Source organism: Drosophila erecta, unplaced genomic scaffold (genome assembly GCF_003286155.1).
Source record: "Drosophila erecta strain 14021-0224.00,06,07 unplaced genomic scaffold, DereRS2 tig00000126-arrow-pilon, whole genome shotgun sequence".
NCBI lineage: Eukaryota > Metazoa > Arthropoda > Insecta > Diptera > Drosophilidae > Drosophila > Drosophila erecta.
The window spans coordinates 11,803,055-11,821,782 of NW_020825209.1; the positions used below are offsets into that span (position 1 = coordinate 11,803,055).

The following is an 18,728-nucleotide window of genomic DNA, read 5'->3' on the forward strand; positions in this document are numbered from 1 at the left end:
TCAACTTTCGCAAATATTCCCGCAAAATGTGGCAGCAGAAGAACTCGTTTTGAGGCGTCTTCCCTTTCCAAACGCACTTTTAGAATCAGAAACACAGGATCGGAGTGACCCTGAGGCATGGGGGTTGCATACCTCAGGGTTTCGGGGTTGGGACTAGTTTTCTATTTGGTTTCTGGTTGTCGTTGCATGCAGCACAAGCTTATATAAGATAGGAGTGATGGGCAGCAGCAGTGAGAGTATTGCGAACACTTGATTCAGGCAGAGCTCTTTCCATGTCTGGCCAGAGGAATATCACAGCAATTAACATGTTTAATGCCCATCAGGTGGAGGCCATTTCGCCAACGCTGCCCAGCGATAGTTCGATGGAGGAGCGGGGCAGGACCAGCGCCAAGGAGGACCTGCTGATGCAGATCCAGAAGGTGGACAATGAGATCAAGTCCGCGGAGACGACAATGGAAACGCTGCGCAAGAAGGAGAAGTCGCTCATGGAGAAGGCCGCCATGGCCAAGAAGGAGAGGGCCGCCAAGGAGGTGAACGATAACAACAACGACCAGGAGCAGGTGGTGGAGCTATCCTGGCGCAGTCAAATGCTGGCGGAGAAGATCTACGCGGCCAATCGGAAGACGGCCCAAGCGCAACATTCCATGCTACAGAATGCAGCGGCCGAGGAGTACTCACCCGGCTCCATGGCAGGCAGACCCTGGCTGCCGCTGTACAACCAGCCACTCGATGTGGAGGCCCTCACCATGCTGATACGCCAGCATCAGAGTCTGATCCGGGCGCCCCTGCTGCTGCACATCCGGAAACTGAAGGCCGAGCGCTGGGTGCACAATCAGGGCCTGGTGGAGAAGTACACCAAGGAGCAGGCGGATTGGCAGCGACGATGCGAGCGAATGGAGGCCAGCGCCAAGCGAAAAGCGCGCGAGGCCAAGAATCGCGAGTTCTTCGAGAAGGTCTTCACGGAGCTGCGGAAACAGCGCGAGGACAAGGAGCGCTTCAATCGCGTCGGTTCTCGGATTAAATCCGAAGCGGATCTCGAAGAGATCATGGACGGCCTGCAGGAGCAGGCGCTGGAGGACAAGAAGATGCGCTCCTATGCGGTCATACCGCCTCTAATGCACGATGCCCGCCAGAGGCGATGCGCCTATCACAACGAGAACGGACTTATCGAGGACATGGTGGCAGTTCATCAGCAGCGTAAGGCCGTCAACATGTGGACCGCCGGCGAGAAGGAGACCTTCAAGGAGAAGTATCTGCAGCATCCGAAGAACTTTGGGGCCATAGCCGCCAGCTTGGATCGCAAATCGCCCCAGGATTGCGTTCGCTACTACTACCTCAGCAAGAAGACCGAGAACTACAAGCAGCTGCTGCGAAAGTCCCGCCAGCGGACGCGCAGCTCGCGTAATCCAGCCAAGGCTCAGGCCGCCCAGCCGCAGTGCATCATCGATTCGATGACCACGGGCGTGATGACCCGCCTGCAGCGGGAGCAGCAGCAAAAGTCCGGCGGTCGCTCATCCGCCGTCGCCGAGCGTGAGCGCGCGGAGCGGGCCGCCGAGCGGGAGCGTGTGGCGGAGAAGGCGGCTGCGGATGCCGCCAAGGCGGCGGAAAGCGCTGCCGAGAAGGCGAGCGCCGCCACCAAGGCTGTCGAGGCGACGGCTGCCGGCGAGAAGGTGGCCAAGGCGGCTGCCGCTGCGGCGGCGGCAGCAGCCACCACAGCCACATCTTCATCAGCATCAGCATCAACAACAACATCCACATCGACAGCGGCAAGTGCAGCGACATCGGGCGGCACAGCCGCCGATAAAACGGATGCAGGCAAGCCGGCGAGCGCCAGCGACAAGAATGCGGCAGCAACTGGAGGATCCACAGCAGCAGGAACTCCGGCAGCAGCAAGCGCAGCTGCAGCAGCAGCCGCTGCAGCACCACCACCAGAGATCTCAGCGGGCGGCGAGGCGAAGAGCAAAACCGCCGAGGAGGAGGCAGCTGCCACTGCCGGAGCAGCAACCGTGGCCACTGCCGGCACACCGGCAACCGGAGCGAGTGCAGCCAGCGCAGGAGAGGCGACCACGGCGACGGGCGCCACCGCAACAGCTGCCGCCAAGGGCGTGGGCAAACCAGAAACTGCGACGGAGCCAGCGGGAACGGCTGCCAAGGGAGCGGACTCCCGGCCGGATGCCAACGATCCGCTGGCGAAAACTGCTTCGAAGGCTCTCCATGCCGAGGGCTACAATGGTGGGTCCACTGGTGCACTGGTAATGGCTAGGGGTAATCCTCAGCTGTGCAATTGCCAGGCAAGCGCTGGGCACATAGGCAAGGGAGTACCCCTATCCCGTTCCACTTGGAGTGCCATGCGAATGAAGTCTCACTAACTATAGCCATCCTCCATTTTTCAGCTACCAGCAGCAATGCGACGACCGCCTCCGCACCGGCGCAGGGCGTGACCCTGAATGGCTTTAAGCCAGGCTACCAGACCGTGGTCATGGCCAATGTGAAGGCGTCCACGGGCGGCGATGATACTGCGGCCGGTGGAGCAGCAGCTGGGTCGGGATCAGCGGCGAACGCGGTGCTCACGACGATGCTGACGATTGCTGGCGGGAAGACGACGCCGTCATCGAGGGCGCCCAATTCGACGTCCTCGCCGGCGGCGGCCAGTGAGAGTGGCGCTGGAGTGAACACGTATGGCCACACCGCCACCACGGCGGGTAACTATCTTGGCCAGAAACTGAAGGCTGCCCAAGTTGAGGGACTGGGCGCTGGCAATGAGTTGCACTCGGATGTTAGGTGAGCGTTTGTTTGTCCTTTGAAGTGTGTACTGGCATCACTAACTATTGCTATCTCTATCGATTCCGCTGCAGTGAATCCAAGAGGAAACGCTTCGAGCTGAATGCGGCTGAGGCAGCAGGAAACGCGGCGGCAGCTATGGCCAATAGCAGCGCCAGTGGCAGCATGAGCATCAGCAACAGTCACGGCCAGAAGGCCAGTGCCAAGGATGCATCGATGGCCAAGGCTTCGATGCCGTCCACGTCGTCGACATCCGCTGCCGTCGCATACACGCCACCGGCCTCCCCGGCGTCATCCGCCTCCTCCATGCTGCTGATCAGTGCCGCGTCCGTCATGTCCACGGCATCGGGGCCAACGTCCTCGTCCTCGTCCACGGCCACGGCGACCACAACGGCCACAGCTTCGGCGATCTCGTTGCCCCTACTGGCGGATGGCAGCCACCACTCGTTTGTGTCCAATGCAATCGATCTTATCTTCTCCGATGGCATAGGTAAGTGCCGATAACTATCTATCTATCTATTTATCTACTTTATTTCGGGGGATTCAGCTAATATTTTAGCTAAAGGTAATCAGTTTCATTATATACTTCGTTCAATTTTCAACTGGGAACAATCGGGGAAGGCTAGATATCTTTTAATGAAAGAGTTTCTCAGAATCATGAGCTTCTTCAGCTACTTAGCTTCAAAGCACACCCAAACTGCGCAGGACTTTGATCCTGGGGGATTCAGCTATTCAGGGATTCCTTCAATTTCATTATATATTTCGTTCAATTTTCAATTGGGAACAATCAAAGATGGCTAGATATCATTTAATTAAAGAGTTCCTCAAAATCATGAGTTTCTTCAGCTTGAAAGCACACACAAAAGCTTCGCAGGACTTTGATCCTGGGGGATTAACCTAATATTTTAGCTGTCATTTCCTTCAATTTCATTATATATTTCGGTCAACTTTCAACTATGAACAATCAGGGAAGAATTTCTCAGAATCATGAGCTTCTTCAGCTATTTAGCTTAAAAGCACACAAAAAAAGCAGCGCAGGACTTTGATCCTGGGGGATTCAGCTAATATTTTAGCTGTCATTTCCTCCAATTTCATTATATACTTCGTTCAATTCTCAACTGGGAACAATCTGGGAAGGCTAGATATAATTTAATTAAAGAATTTCTCAGAATCATGAACATCTTCAGCTACTTAGCTTGAAAGCACACCAAAAGCTTCGCAGGACTTTGATCCTGGGGGATTCAGCTAATATTTTAGCTGTCATTTCCTTCTATTTCATTATATATTTCGGTCAACTTTCAACTATAAACAATCAGGGAAGAATTTCTCAGAATCATGAGCTTCTTCAGCTATTTAGCTTAAAAGCACACAAAAAAAAAGCAGCGCAGGACTTTGATCCTGTGCGCAAGCTTCACTGAAATTTGGTTCAATATTTTACTAGAGCTTTTTGCCCTTTTCGCCTTTGAAAGTTTTCAACGGGAGCTTTTGCAGCGTGTCCTGCGAAGCGAAAAGCTCGCTGTTAACCTGTTGAAGCTTTTCACCTATTCCTTTGTGTTTATTTTGACTTTACATTGGTATGTTAATATGCATTGCGCACTCCTCGCAAAAATGGAGCACATCAAAAATGCATTTCCCGCCATTGACAACTGCAGTGTGGTGCAGTCTCCTTTGTGCCGCTTAATCAAACTTTCCAACCGGCCAGAGACCAGCCACCCACCTCGCACCCACCAGCAGCACCACCCACTCAATCCAATCAGAAGTGGTTCTCTATGTCCGTTTCCTGGCTGCTGGATTCTGCGATTCTGTTTGCCTGCTTCTCCGCCAGCGTTTTCGATGAATATTTCATCAAAAAAGAATATATATATATATATATATACACGTAAAAAAAAGACAAGCCTCAAGTCAAGTTGTCGGAGTCCAGGGCCAAAAAGAGTTGACGGGCGGAAAAGTGGGTGGATGAAGGAGTAGCTCAATTGGTGGTACGCTGGTTTTCCCGCGAGTCTCGCTGCCGTTCGTTTCCCTCGTTTTCCGCGGCTCAGCTCAACGGTTTTTCGGCCGCTTGCGGTTTTTGTTTGCACCACCGCCCGCCCACTTTGTGCCACCCAGCACCACCCACCACCACCCACCATCACCCACCATCACCCACCCATCATCGTCTTCGCTTCGCTTTGCTTCGCTTCGCTCGGCCTTGTTGGCTGTCATCTCCCTGGCGAGTTAATTAAACTCAATTAAATTAAAGTCTTTTTTGTAAGCGTCTTTTTTATTATGCAAGTGATTTCATTTAATTATTAAATTGCGCCAAGAATTGTTTACCTTTGTATTCCCCACCCACTCGCATTTCAGTCTTCGCTTCAAAAGGCTGCAAAAAGTGGAGCATAATGATAATGTCGATGATTTCCTGATCGACTTGAAAGCTGCATTCCTATTTTAAACTTTTGTTCAAAGCAGATTTCCTCACAGTCAGCTGCATTATTTAGTCCAAGATCTAATTCGAAAAGCGTTTTTAATCTAATTCGAAGCTCTGCGCTTTTCCACTTTCACTTGTGCCAGCATTTTCTCAGGCTTCGCTCGTTTTGATTGTTTTTAAGTACTTTTATTTATTCAATTGCATTGCTAGAGCGACAAAAAAAACATTCTGTGTGTGTGATGGGTAATATAAATTCGTAATTCGTTGCTTTGATGTTGCCAGTGCCTTAGGTTACTACTATCTTACGATTGTTGATGTGGCTGCTGCGTCTGCTGATCCTCGCGTTTCGTGTTGCTGCTGCTGCTGCTGCTGCTCGTGTTGCTGCTGCTATTGTTGCTCGTGTTGCTGGTGGCAGTCGCCTCGATCTCATCCGCATGGCACAGCTTGCGATGCTTGTGCACGAAGTAGTAGCTGGGGAACTTGCTGCCGCAGGTCTTGCAGGGATAATATTGCACATTCATGTCCAGCGGTCGCACCTCTCGTCGCAACAGAGCTGATGTTGCAGCTGCTGCCGTTGCTGCGGTTGCTGCTGCTGCCGCAGCCGCAGCTGTTGCGCCTGCACTGGCTGCACCACTCTGACCGCCCGATGGGCTGTGCAACTCGGAGCAGCTGGCCATTGCGGCTGCGGGCTCCGCCAGCAGCTTCTTGTCCGTGGTGGTCAGGCTCAGTGGGTTCAGGTGTCGCTTGGCATGCTTCTGATAGCAGTACTGTGACTTGAAGGTGTGCTTGCAGTAGACGCAGACGTAGAGCTCCTGGTGGCCGGTGGAGGATGCGGCTGGCTGCGACTTTCTGTTGCCACCCAACGAGGATGCAGCTGGCGCTGATGCGGCGGCTGCAGTGGCTCCTGTTGCGCGCTGCTTGCCCACGGCTGCTGGCATGGCATCGCCACTATTCTCGCTCTCCTCCTGCTGCTGGTGACTCAGCTGCCGCTGCTGGTTGCTGATGGCTCTGGCCATTTGCTGGTGGAAGGAGTAGCTCACGCTCTGCTGGCTGCGGTGTTGCTCCACTGCCATGGATGATGAGGAGGCACTGCCGCCAGCTGGAGCAGCGCCACCGCCACCGCCACCGCCACCCAACGAGCCCGATTCCAGGGCCTCGGGCTTGTGGCCATAGGCTGTGTTGAGGATCCTTCGAAAGCGCACCGGTCCATCGCAGCTGGCCACATCGATGATGAATTTCGAGGGTGTTAGCGGCGTGGCAGCGGCTGCCAGATCCAACTGGGCAGCCGGCACCGGCGCCTTGGCCACCTGCAGGCCACTGGACTTTCGTGATCTGGAGGCGTAGGACTTCGCCCTGCTTCCCTTTGCGTTGGACTCCTTTCTCGTGCCTTGGCTTTTGGTTTGGATGCTTTGGGATTGGCTTTTGGGCGCAGTGGTTATGACGGTGGCAGCAGCAGCAGCCACTTGTGGTGGTTTGGGTGTGGGAGGCTTCGCATCCAAGCGCTCGATGTTCAGGCTGCCGGCACTGCTGCCGGCCAGAGAACTTACCACCGAAACATTGCAGTCCATGTCCACGTCCGGTTCGAGATCGGCTTCGTTATCCGTCGCCGTATTGCTATCGATGAACACCTCCACATCCTCGTCCTCCTCGTTGTCCTGCACGGCAGTGGGCTCCTGCTCCACGTGCGAGTTGCCGCCAAAGGAACTAAGAGCTGCCACGGCGGTTGCGGGATGAGCAGGTGCAGCACTTGGCGGCGCTTGTGGCATGGGCAGGAAGCCATAGTTCGGCATTGTGGCCTTGCTGGGTATCGGGCGGATGATCTTGGCGGGAATGCTGGGCACTGGACAGAGCTGGGCGGGATTGCCGTTCAAGTAGCCCTCCGTTTGGGCGCGCGCCAAAAATGAGCTAGAAAACATGTATATTCAATTCAATACGCCCACGGATACTTGCAACTTATCCATCGGATAAATATATGAATATCTCGCGGGAACTTTAGCTTATGAGAGGATATGATATGATATGATATGCCGCTGAAAGAAGCCACACCCACCGGCAAATTTCCAGCGCCCTTGGCATATGCAGCACATGGGTGGCCAGCAAAACGGCAAAGATATTGTCCACGGTCAGGTCCAGATACCCGGTGTACATGTAGGTTAGTAGCGGTGCGAACTGGTCGGCCGTCACATTGCTGAGATACAGCAAAAGTTCGCCGGATGCCGTTGTCGCAGTTGCTGCTGTGCTGCAGCTGGCGGCTGCTGCGCCCGCTGCGGATGCGGATGCGGCGGCAGATGCGGCGGCAGCTGCGGAGGCAGAGGCCTCGTCCAAACGGATGGCGGATCTCAGGTAGCCGCTGTGCATGCCCAGCACCAGGGAGTGGGCCACGAATCGCACGTTGCTGGGTGCCGGACCCACCTCCAGGATAACGTCCGGCGGCGAGCTCATCACCAAAGCGGAGGCACTGACTCCACTTGGTGTCCCACTGCCGGCTCCACCGATTCCGGCTGCAGTCGAGCGAATTGCCGGCGTGCTGCTGCTGCTGCCAGTCAGCCAGTTGGTGAACATTGCCTGGCTGCACGTGCACAATCAACCAAAAAAAAAAAACAAACAAACAAGCCAGCAAACAAGCTGAATTTGTGGCGAGATTTTCGTGGCAAGGACGAAGGACGACGAGCAAAAGGAGCACCAACGCGTCGCGCGTCCAAACTGAAATCGTTTGCAGAACTGATGGCCGACGGCCGTGCGTCTCCGGTATTTATACTCCCCGGCAGCCAGAAGCAACATGCCGCGCTCATCGCACTTCGTCCTTCGTCCTTCGTCCTGCGTCCTGAGTCCTTCGGCCAAGGATTCGCTGCCAGTCGTTTCCGCTCGTTTGGCTGTGCCGACAAGCTGCCTGTTTTCAGGAAACTGAACTCGAAAAATCAGTTTTATGTGCCATTCGGAATTGGGAAAATTGCAAACCATCAATAGACGCACATTAAATAAACTATGAAAGCTTATTTTACATTCTGAGCGGGGCCTCATTGTAAAATTTCATTTTATTTACTAACTGCACGGCGTCTTGTGTTTGAATTGTGATTTCATATCAGTTTAATATCAGGTTACAACATTTTGTAATTTAAATTATGATAACTAAATAGCTGAACATCCTAAATATGATCATGATTTGATAGAACTGTTAAGCATTTGGGCTTTTTAGGTACCTGCACATAAAACATGATCATACAAATCGTATTTTTCCTGGCTTATGTCATATTTTATTTGAATATTGTATATTCTAGAGTGGTATATTTTATTTGAATATATTTGTATACATTACCGAGTGGTGTATATGTTTTAGCAGCAAAGCAACTATATTTTTAACTTAACTTTAACTTAACAGCAGCAAACTGTTTGTTAAGTAATTTACCAACACTGGGCGGAAGTTAAAAAGTTTGGTTAGTGGCCTTGCTAATTGGTTTAATTTAATGCGTTTGTCTTCTTGTAAATGAGCAAGTGTTACAAAGAAGTTCCGCTGTTGGATTGCCTACATTTGTAGGCTGCAGGACTCGACTTCGCGGTTCTTTTGAGTGCTTTTCCCCCTCTTTTGCATGTGTCATTTGGACGCTTAACAACTCTTTACCGTTTTCTTGTGTGTGTGTGCGGGTGTGTGTGTGTGTGTGTTACCACCCGAAAATGTTGCCCCAATCGACGTAATTGATTTGTGGGCATAACCAACACATATTTACACTCAATTCGTATCTCCATGTGTGTGTGTGCGTTCTCATGTTGATTTACTGCTTACATATGCGAGTGTGTGCTTTTGCCTTATCTGCTTTTAACTATGTGTGTGTGTGTGTGTGTGTGTATTGTGGTCTTGCAATTCGAATGCTCAAACAGCTATTAGCGCTTACCCTAGAAATACCCTGTAGTTTATCGAAGCTCCTTCGCGGCACAAATCCATTTTATTATACCCGAATTTTGGTTTCTGATTTCACATTTTCATGTCAGCTGGTTTTTATACAACTCTCAACTCCGCTTGTTTTATTCCCAGTTTGTGAAGATCTTATAGAAAACACTATCAGTTAGCAAGTGAAGTATTTTATTAGCCCGATTCGTGGTTCATTTCTTATAGAGTATCTCTGGCTTTGTGGCAGTTTTCGTAGCCCGTCTAGGTTGTATTATTTTTCTAAGATTTCCATCAGCATACACATCACATGCAGTCCTTTTCATTTTTCCCTTTTGCCCCCCTTATGTTTTTTTCTCGTTGTTGTTGCTGGTGTGGTGTGGCTTATTTGGTCATTTGGTTGGCTTTTAATTACCGTTACTGCTGATCGGTTTATTTGAGCAACCGCACACACACACAAGCCTTTTCGAATGTCCTTTTTGGTGCCGGAAACGAAGGAAAGGAGGAGACACTGGGACATGAACCTCGAACTGATTTCGGTTGGCCGATATGGCAATTGGTCAGTTTGTTGGCATTTTATTATATTATGCCGTGTCCCCCATATCGATGGGCTAATTTAATTAAGTCGCTTTTGTAAGGACCTCTCGCACTCGCTGTCTGTCTTGTTCGATTCGATTCGATGCGATTCGATTCGATTTAACTTCAATCAAGCGTTAACAATTTTAATTAAATTATTTCCAAATGTAATTATAAATGTGCGTCATGCATAAATTGTGTTATTAATTTATTTACCCAACCAACCACCCACCAAACTCCGCCCAACCTCGCCAGCAACAATTGCAATTGCGCGAGTCCTGCGAGGCTGCAGGATATCTGCAGGAGTCGGAGGATGCGGCCACCAGACGCTGGCCGAGGCCAACTTTTTGAATAAATAATCACAACGTAGGCAAAAAATGAATTTCATAAATTGGCATTGGCATCAGCGCATCGGCGGCGGCAAATGTACGACAATAAAAACAACAGAAATATATAACAAAAAAAAAACCAAAAAAAGAACAACAAAAAAGCGAGCAGAAAATCGGCGGGAAATGGTTAAATGTTAAAAAGTGGAAAATTGGAAAATTGGAAATTCAGTAGCGCTCGCTCTTTTCCGACGTCGTCAATCTGCCATTTTGTTAAACGCTGCATTAATCCGCTGTCCTGCATCCTTTTATATATTTCAATTATTTCCGTTTGGCTTTTCTTTTATTTTGTTTCATCTAGCTGTTGTTTTGTATCGCTAGTATTTTTATTGCAGTGCATTTAATCATTGGAACTGAGTTATCTGAATATAACTTAAGTGGAACCTAAAGTTTCTCAAAAAACACATCGTTTTCCGAAACAAAAGCCTTGCAAATAATGAACGATTGTATTAAGTGAAAATGAAGTTACTTGCTCATTAATTATAGGTATTTTTTTTATGACCGCGCAGTGGAATTATGCCACATGCAGTCGCCATGCAATTCAATTCAATTAATGAATCGCTGAAAAAGAAGCGACAAGATTTCTCTAGCCCCCCCATCACCCCCTTCTCCACCATTGCGTATGTGTCACTTCTGCGTGTGAGTGTGTGTGTGTGTGTGAGTGTGTGTGAGTGTGTGTGTGTGGGCTACACTTTGTGCTGATCTTTGCAGTAAGTTGGCAAATTGCCTGACAACCGGAAAACCAAATCGAAGCAGCAACATCCTCACACTCACACACACCGCCAAGCACACCTGTCAACTGGCACACACACACACACACACACGCACACACTGACGCGTATATGTATGTATATCCAGCTTTGTCCATGTTGACAAGCAACTTCTGTTCCGCTCGCTTCTACCCTTTCGCTCTGCTGCAGCTTATCCCAGTTGGATTTCATTGTTTGCATACACTCTGCTCGCTCACACACACACATAGGAACTTGTACACGTATGCAGGAGATATCCTGGCCACACACACACACACACACACACAGCTTTATCCCCCGCTTGTGCGGGGGGAGTGAGTCAAAAGGGACAAACCTTTTATGACAATTAAAACATAATTGACGGTCAACATTAATAAACCAAACGCACACCGAAAAACGACGGCAGGAAAAAAGACACAGCAGTAGCAGCAGGCGAAGCAAAAAGCAGAAGGCAGCAGACAGGAAATGCAGGACATGCGTGCACTCGAAGAAAATGGGCAGTGCATGGTAGAAATGCCATAAAAAATACTACAAATCACTATTATTGCTTTTCATGTTGCTGTGCCTAACTATTGCCATTTATTGCGTTGGGGTCAATATATTTATTATTTTTCAAAGGATAATTTGAAAAAGGACTTGCTAAATATTTTATCGTTATGAAGAGTTTTTCCCCTAAGTATTTTTTGGCTAAAAATGGCGACAGAGTCAAGTAAACTACCTTTTTTGTACAGCTAATGATTTTTCTAAGTTTTGAATTTTTAATTATGTATTTCCAAAAAATTATAGTTTATATATTTAGCCGTTCGATGTGAAATTTAAAAACGAGGTCATTTAACATTTGGTCAGGAAAAGAAACTGATTGCTTTTCCAGAATCTTGAGAACACTTTGTGCTGAAAGTTTTCCGCTGCTCATTTTGATTGAATATGCATATTTTTTCGCTGTGCAGGCTTGAGGGAAAAGAGTCGGCGAGTGAACAATCTGCGTTTTTCTGTTTCGTGGTGTATATTTACCCCAACAACGGTAACAACGATAACAACAACCACGACAACAACAAGAACAACGGCAGCAACAAGATTGCAATTGAACTTTCGGCAAAAGGGTGCGATGAAACCGAATAACGCACTAATCCCCAGCCGGAAAGCCCGAGAGTATGAACATTCGTGCCGCCTCCGCCAGCCACGCCCCCTCTATACTCACAGAAATCAGCACACAGCCATTTTGTGTTAGTTAAAAATTCTTTTTGTGTGTTAAACAACAACCCGAAAACACGAAAAAAACAACAAAAAAATAGAAAGGTGGCCAAAAGAAGCCAAAGCCAGCCTCCAAACACACAGAAAAAAGCGCGCCAAAAACTAAATTTGAAAGCATTGTCAAAAGAATGTGGGGGGGGGGGGGGGGTGTAAAGTGGGACCTGCCTACAGTTGTCAGCGATATAATAGTGCTGGTGTTAAATAATTCCCATTTTAAGTATCTATTTCCTTTTCATATATGTATTTACTAAGTGAAGATCTGTACCTTATAATATTGTATCTTAACATCACAGTGTGGGGAAATATTCTTAAGAATTACCCAACACTTTATCAAAATAAGTGAAGTAGAGTATATAGTACTTCAGCTAAGGTAGTTCCAAATGAACCGCTTAATTATGAGGGAAGTCATTCGGAAAAATCCTAAGCATGCAATATATAATTCCCTACTTTTGTAATAAAACATGCATAGCTCTTGAACCATTTGACGCTATGCAACACTATTCACTTGAGCCCAACTGTGCGACATGTTTGTGCGCGTATCCTCTTTGGGCAATTAAACTGGTGACACGCTGCTATGTGTAGTTGTTTATTAATTTGTTCATTGCATTTGAAGTGACCGCTCTCCGCGCTGCTCTGCTGTGCATTATGCTGATGGAAAGTAAACGTTGTAAGAAGTGGTGGCTGGTCATTCTGCATTTTCGGTTTGCAATTTGATGTTTGCGCCATTTTTCCCGCTGGCTTGGCTGTCAAAAAGCGGCCAAAAGTATGCAACACGCTGCAGCGCGGCTTAAATGTCCCAAAATGTACCCGAATGTCCCAGGGGCGCCACCCCAAAGGGGGCGTGGCTTCAAGTGGTGGAGCGGGGTGCTGCAGCAAAAGTCACTTGGCAAGAGACTGGCCGCCGTTTATGAAATTTTGAACAAAATTGAAATTACGCTAATTGTTTGGACTCTCGCGCACACGCTGCCTACACCCCTGCAATTCGCAGGGGGGTTTGCTATTTTCGGCTCGAATGGGGGGGGGGGGGGGGGGGGGGGGGAGTGGGTGAGGGGGTACTGGGGATTGGTTGCGCCTGGCGAAAGCAAAAACAATTAGCGAATTTGATGAGCAAATCCTCGTTACACGCGTTACAGCGACGTTGCAAAAGGGGTTAGAGGGGGTGGCTGTGTTTAGTAACCAACCCCCTGCCCCCTCCTCCCCCTGTTGGTGCAGCTAATTAATAGACTTTTATGTGTGTGTGTGTCTCAGGCTTGTGGCTCCTCTACTCTGTGTGCTTCATTTTTGTTTGTCCAGCGCATTAGCCGCCAATTCGCTTTCGTATCCACATCCGCATCCGCACTCGCATCCGCATCTGGCCCACCCACACAGCCACCCTCACCCACATCCGCAACCAATTTGTTTGCCTGGCAGTTTGTCAGTTTTGCGGCTCTCGCTGCGAGTGTGTTTGCTAATTAGTAAATCATAATTACTCACTCGCATTTCACAATTCGTAAGCCTTACGCTAGTACGATTCGTCCACCCACTTTATAGGCTCCACATTTTCGAATCCCATCCATCTGTCCAACATCCATTCCGCCCTGCCCACCACTGAAATCCATCCATTCAGCCGCCATTATTCGCCATTCGTTTGGGGCCAGATCGAGAGTTTTTCGGTCCGGCTCCGCAAATGTGTCAACCTCGCTGCAGGGCACTGGGAGAAAAACCTATACAATCGGTTCATACAGCTTGAAATTCTATTTTAAATAGCTGGTAAGTTGTTTGCTGCACAGCAAATATAGCAATAAACAAGCACGTTATCGCAATGTGATGTGATATCGATAAATATCGATTATATCGATGACATTGCAATTGGTTTGCTTTGAAGCGAGTATTTAACTGCAGTGCCTTTGGCACCTCATTTTCTCTCAGTGCAGCGGTAAACGCGTCTTTCTAATTGCCCCGCATGAAATGCATAAAGGGAACACAGATGCAATAGGCAAATGGATGGGATAATGGGGGCTAACTGTACTGCTTTGTTTGATTGTTGTTATCCCCAAAAGAGATTAAAAGAGCTGGTGGGGGAGTAATATTAACGAGCCATTTCTCAGCGTTGGTTGTTGGATTAGCGTTGTCAAAAACTGAAGAGCTTAGGGCTCTTTCAGTGCGATTACTTTTTTAAAGGCAGGACTTAACATTTTCGTGTTTTTTTCGACCAACGTTGCATGAAGTATAAAGCAACTCTGTAAATTGCAGTCACTAAGCTCGAACAAACTGTGTTCTGCAATATTTGGCCAACTTTGCCTTTTGACGATTATTTGGTTTAAATTGCGTGCAATCAAAGGGTATAAAAAACTGTTGCTTGTTTTTGGGCGCTGACAAACTAATTACCAACTTAAATTTAAGCGTAAACGGGCAAAAACCGAAAAAGACCCCAAAAAATAATCCAACAAAAAGCCATAGAGTCAACACCCACACACAAAGCGGGTGTGGGAAAGAGAGAGGAGAAAGTAAGTAACGGAACAGCATCTGCTAATGATGTGTGTGTGTGTGTGGCTTCTTCAGCTACTGCGCTCTCTTTCGCTCGGTGCAGCGCTCTCTCTTTCTGGCCGAGACTTTTGCTTACATATGTAATTAAATTGCTCAATTAAAATTGCACACCCTTTTGATTATCGCTGGCGCACTCCGTCTCTGTCCCTCTCTTTCTGTATGCGCTCTCTCTCTCTCTGCCTGTTGTTAATCAGAGGAATTCGTTGTCCAATAAGCAAGGGTTTACATGCAAGAAAAATGGATGGCAATAGAGCATCTTTAGATTAAAGATCATATTATATGTAGAATAATAATTTCTATTTAAATTCCTGAAATCTTGGAAATAGTTAGAACGCAAAGTTTGGCCACAAAACTGCTTGGAGTTTCCTATTTTATACATCATTTGGGCTGATGCATGCAATTGAATATTTTACAGTGCATTCACACGCACACACACACATGTGCGCTTTTAGGACTCCAGTGAAATGACGGCCACAATTGTCCGGAATAAAATATGCTTTCGTTTTGTTTTTTTTTTTCTCTTTTTGTTGTTATTTCAATTTCCTTTTGTGTTGGGCTGCCACGGATGCTGTTGCCGCTTTCCCGCACCTTGCCCGCCTTTCCGCTTTTCCGCCCTTACATCGCTCCCAGCTCCCAGCTCCCCGCCCCCCGCTTGCCCCTCTGCTCCGCTTCTCTTGAGCCAGCGCCGCCTTTGCCGTTAAATCAACACCATTTCGTAAATTAAAAGTGCCAAGCAAAGCGTTTGCAGCTCCATCCGCCGCCGTCGAGCGACGTTCATATTAACTGTATTTACAATTATGCGGTGCTCACTATCAGCTGCAATGAAATATATCAGAGGATCTAGTTCAAATTGGTTGCATTAAAACAAATCAGAAAAATATAAAAAGATATACAAAAAAACGAATTTACGAAAAATAACGAATTTCCCAAAAATACCAAATATGCCAAACACAACAAATTATCAAAAAAAAAAAACGAATCTATCAAAAAAAAACGAATTTCCCAAAAATACCGAATATGCCAAAAACAACAAATTTTCCAAAAAAAAAAAAACGAATGTACCAAAAATAAGGAATTTCCCAAAAATACCGAATATACCAAAAGTACCGTATATAGCACAAAAGTGATACGGAATTTGTGGATTTGTTACTGACGACTATCAATGCTAATTAGTGAGTGCAGCTTTTCCTTTTGTTGTTCACTCTCCAAACCATTACTAATAAAAATACCAAAAAAAAAATAAAAATATACAGTCGCAATTATAAGTTTAAGCCTGGCTGTACTGTGCGTTTTCCCGGCACTGCTTCACTTCCCCTAAATTGCCATTCTCTTTGCATATGTGCATACCAAAACGCCCCCTTTCCGCCCACTTTCACCCACTGAACGCGCGCTGCTCTTTGATGTTTGCACAAGTTGGCAACTCGACTCGACTTCTTCTGCTTACGCAAGTTGTGCCCCTTCTTCTACTTCTTCTTCTTCTACTTCGTGGCTCGTGCCCCGTGCTTCTTGCGCTCTGCCAACAACAAATTCCCCATGGTGCTAATTAGCGGCGGTGTCCTTCGTCCTTCGTCCTCCGCTCGTCCTGCTAACGTTTTGCTTGCTCTTGTGCTCCGATTCGCGTATATATTTTTTAATTGGCCACTTTCGGCATTTCGAATGTTGTTGGTTTCCACTGTGGTTTCTGCTGTCGTTATCTCCAAATTGATTGATTGTTGCTGCTATGCCAGATTTGATTGGATTTGCGTTCAACAACACTGATGTGTGTTTCAATTTTCGAAATATTGGATATTTAGAAATAGGTATTTTTTAGTTGAACTATTTGTTTCTACCATTAAAACTTAATAGCTATAATATTATAGCTTAAAACCACACAGATGACTTGAATTTGTAGGCCCTGTATCATCCATTTCCACCCTCCACCCCCCTACCGCCCCTTCACTCTCATCAATTGTTGTTTTCAATTGTCTAATTGAAAGTTAAATAGATTTTTGGTAACTTGTGCAGAAATTTTGTGCTGTTGCAGCAGAGTCCACAATCCGTTGGGACTTACAAGGGGTGCAAAAGAGACAGGCGATGGCGGTGGAACGAGAGGCGACTATAATGGAGCAGTTTCGGGTTAATTTCTGTTTGCCCATATTTGTTGGCTGGCCAAAACTATTTGCCGAAATGGACCAAATTTAATTGCACAATTAATGCAGCTGATGAGTTGGTGGGCAAAAGTGGCAATGAAAGAGAGAGTTGGTTGTTCTAGTCTTTAAAACGGCGAGGTAACACGCAAAGTACAGAAGGTACATTATGCTTATTGGGAAGGACCTTACTAGGTCAGCATCCCACACACACAAACACACAGCGAACACACACACACACACACACACACAAGTAGAGACATTAGGCCTACACACACGCATTTAACCGCCCCGCCCCGCCCCGCCCAGCGCCCATCCTGCGCCCCCTTTTCATAGACCTCCTCAATATTTACTCTTTGTACTTGCAAAAGAAATTGTACTAATGGAATTATTTCATTTTGGAGCGCAGTGCGAGAGAGACGGCGAGAGACGGCGAGCGACGGCGGCAAGAGCGAGATGGAGTGTGGGGTGTGCGTTGCGTCTCGTTTTGTTTTGTTTTGTTTGTCGTTTTGATTTACTTTTGGTTTTCGTATTTTACCACCCCCCACCGCCCGCTTTCCACTTCCCACTGGTTCTGATATTTTTTATATTTCCTTGCTGTGCAAATAACTCGCAATGTTCCACGTTTCATCTGCTTCACTATATCCATCTCTCTCTGCTCGTTCTTCTGCTTTCTCTGTCTCCAAAGTCGCGACTGCACAAATCAAAGTAGAAAAGTCACCGGGCGATGTGAAAGAAGCGCTGAGCTACACACAGAGAAAATGTGTTTACATGCGAAATATTTGTTTGATTCCTATAAAGTCATAAAATTGTAAAAAGGCTTTTTAGGCGAATAAGAATAGCATCGGGGTACTATTTTCTCAGTGTACGCAGCAAGCCAGGGAAAGCGCAAACCTCAAGCCCAATGCCAACTTCCTCTGCCCGCCCCTCCCCGCTCCCCCCTCCCTCTCCACCCACTATTCACAGCCCCCGCAGCCCCCTATCCACTTCCTCGCGTTGAAACTTTTTTGTTTTCCTTTGGGGCGGTTCAAATAATTTTTTGACTGATTGAATTATTAATAAAATTGATCGAAATGCAAAGAGAGCCGCGCCGACGACAACGAACGATGCTGGTCAGCAAACAAAAAATAATACAAAAAGAAAAGCAATAAGAATATATATAAGAGTATATACATATAGACTGAACGGAAATTGGTATCACAGTTTTCGATTTTTCATCTTGCTCTTCGTATTTGTTGTTATTATTTGATTGAATTACTTTAAAGCCAAGTGCAGTGGGAATTTCGCTCAGTCGGCTTGTCGCCCGCATAAGTATGCTACAATAAATGTCATGTGTACACACACATGCATATATGAGAATCGAGAGCCAGCAGCAGAAACTTTGTGCTGTGGGTCACATTTAATTAACACAAATTTCCATTAATGTGCATTAATTACGGCCGACTTCATTTTGTTGAACTGGCATATGTTGTATGGCGAGCAGGACATCAATTGTGCCTGACATTTGATCATTCGACATTGAGTTTCCCATCAAACTGAGGCGCAGTCGATTATTCCATTATTTGTGGTCCGCCTATAATTGAATAGTATTACTTGTAACCCAACGTGGGCAGTGGAAAAAAGGCCTAATGAAAACCGGGAGGCTTTAAAATACATTTTAAATGGCGCTGTGCTCATTATGTTGTACTTAAACCCATATTTTGTTGTATTACAACTTGTAATGATAATCGAAATTATCCTTTAACATTGATAAATATTAAGCTTTTTATTCGACATTTTTTTTTTTTTTTTTTTTTTGTGCTAGCTGCCACTGCTGAAGTGCATTAAATATTTACAGAGTATTTTTAATTCACAATTAAATAATAAAAAGCAGAGTTTGCACTCGACGCTCCCGCCACGCCCACCAACCTCCTTTTTGGTTTTTTCTTTTTTTTTTTCTCGTTCTGGGGACACCGGAGCCCCCAATGTCGACCAATTGCCTTTTTATTAATTAATTTATTTGGTCTTGCCGTTGTTTTATTGCTGTGGCAGGTGCCCCACATG

General features: G+C 47.1%; 2 protein-coding genes across 5 annotated transcripts in view; one reads left to right on the top strand and one right to left on the bottom strand.

Moving 5' to 3' along the window:
* Positions 1 to 18,728, top strand: part of LOC6551120 — a 77,711-nt gene that overhangs the window by 41,659 nt on the left and 17,324 nt on the right. For all 4 annotated transcript variants that reach the window (XM_026982381.1, XM_026982383.1, XM_026982382.1 and 1 more), the window contains 3 exons: positions 324 to 2,232; positions 2,394 to 2,781; positions 2,856 to 3,271. In XM_026982381.1, coding sequence (XP_026838182.1) covers positions 324 to 2,232; positions 2,394 to 2,781; positions 2,856 to 3,271 — 2,713 coding nt within the window. The remainder of the gene's footprint in view (positions 1 to 323; positions 2,233 to 2,393; positions 2,782 to 2,855; positions 3,272 to 18,728) is intronic.
* On the bottom strand, positions 5,468 to 7,949 carry LOC6551121 (AF4/FMR2 family member 4). The gene is made up of 2 exons (XM_001978312.2): positions 7,239 to 7,949; positions 5,468 to 7,093 (listed from the first exon to the last, which is right to left on the bottom strand). Exons 1-2 carry the CDS (start codon positions 7,748 to 7,750, stop codon positions 5,491 to 5,493), a joined length of 2,115 nt encoding a protein of 704 aa, XP_001978348.1. The 5' UTR covers positions 7,751 to 7,949; the 3' UTR covers positions 5,468 to 5,490.

What these genes read in the sequence shown, in the direction of transcription:
- LOC6551121 (XM_001978312.2), bottom strand. Translation starts at nt 7,750, where the DNA reads ATGTTCACCAACTGGCTGACTGGCAGCAGCAGCAGCACGCCGGCAATT. An exon ending in AGGGCGCTGGAAATTTGCCG is followed by an intron (nt 7,094 to 7,238) that starts GTGGGTGTGGCT and finishes CATGTTTTCTAG; the next exon opens with CTCATTTTTGGCGCGCGCCC.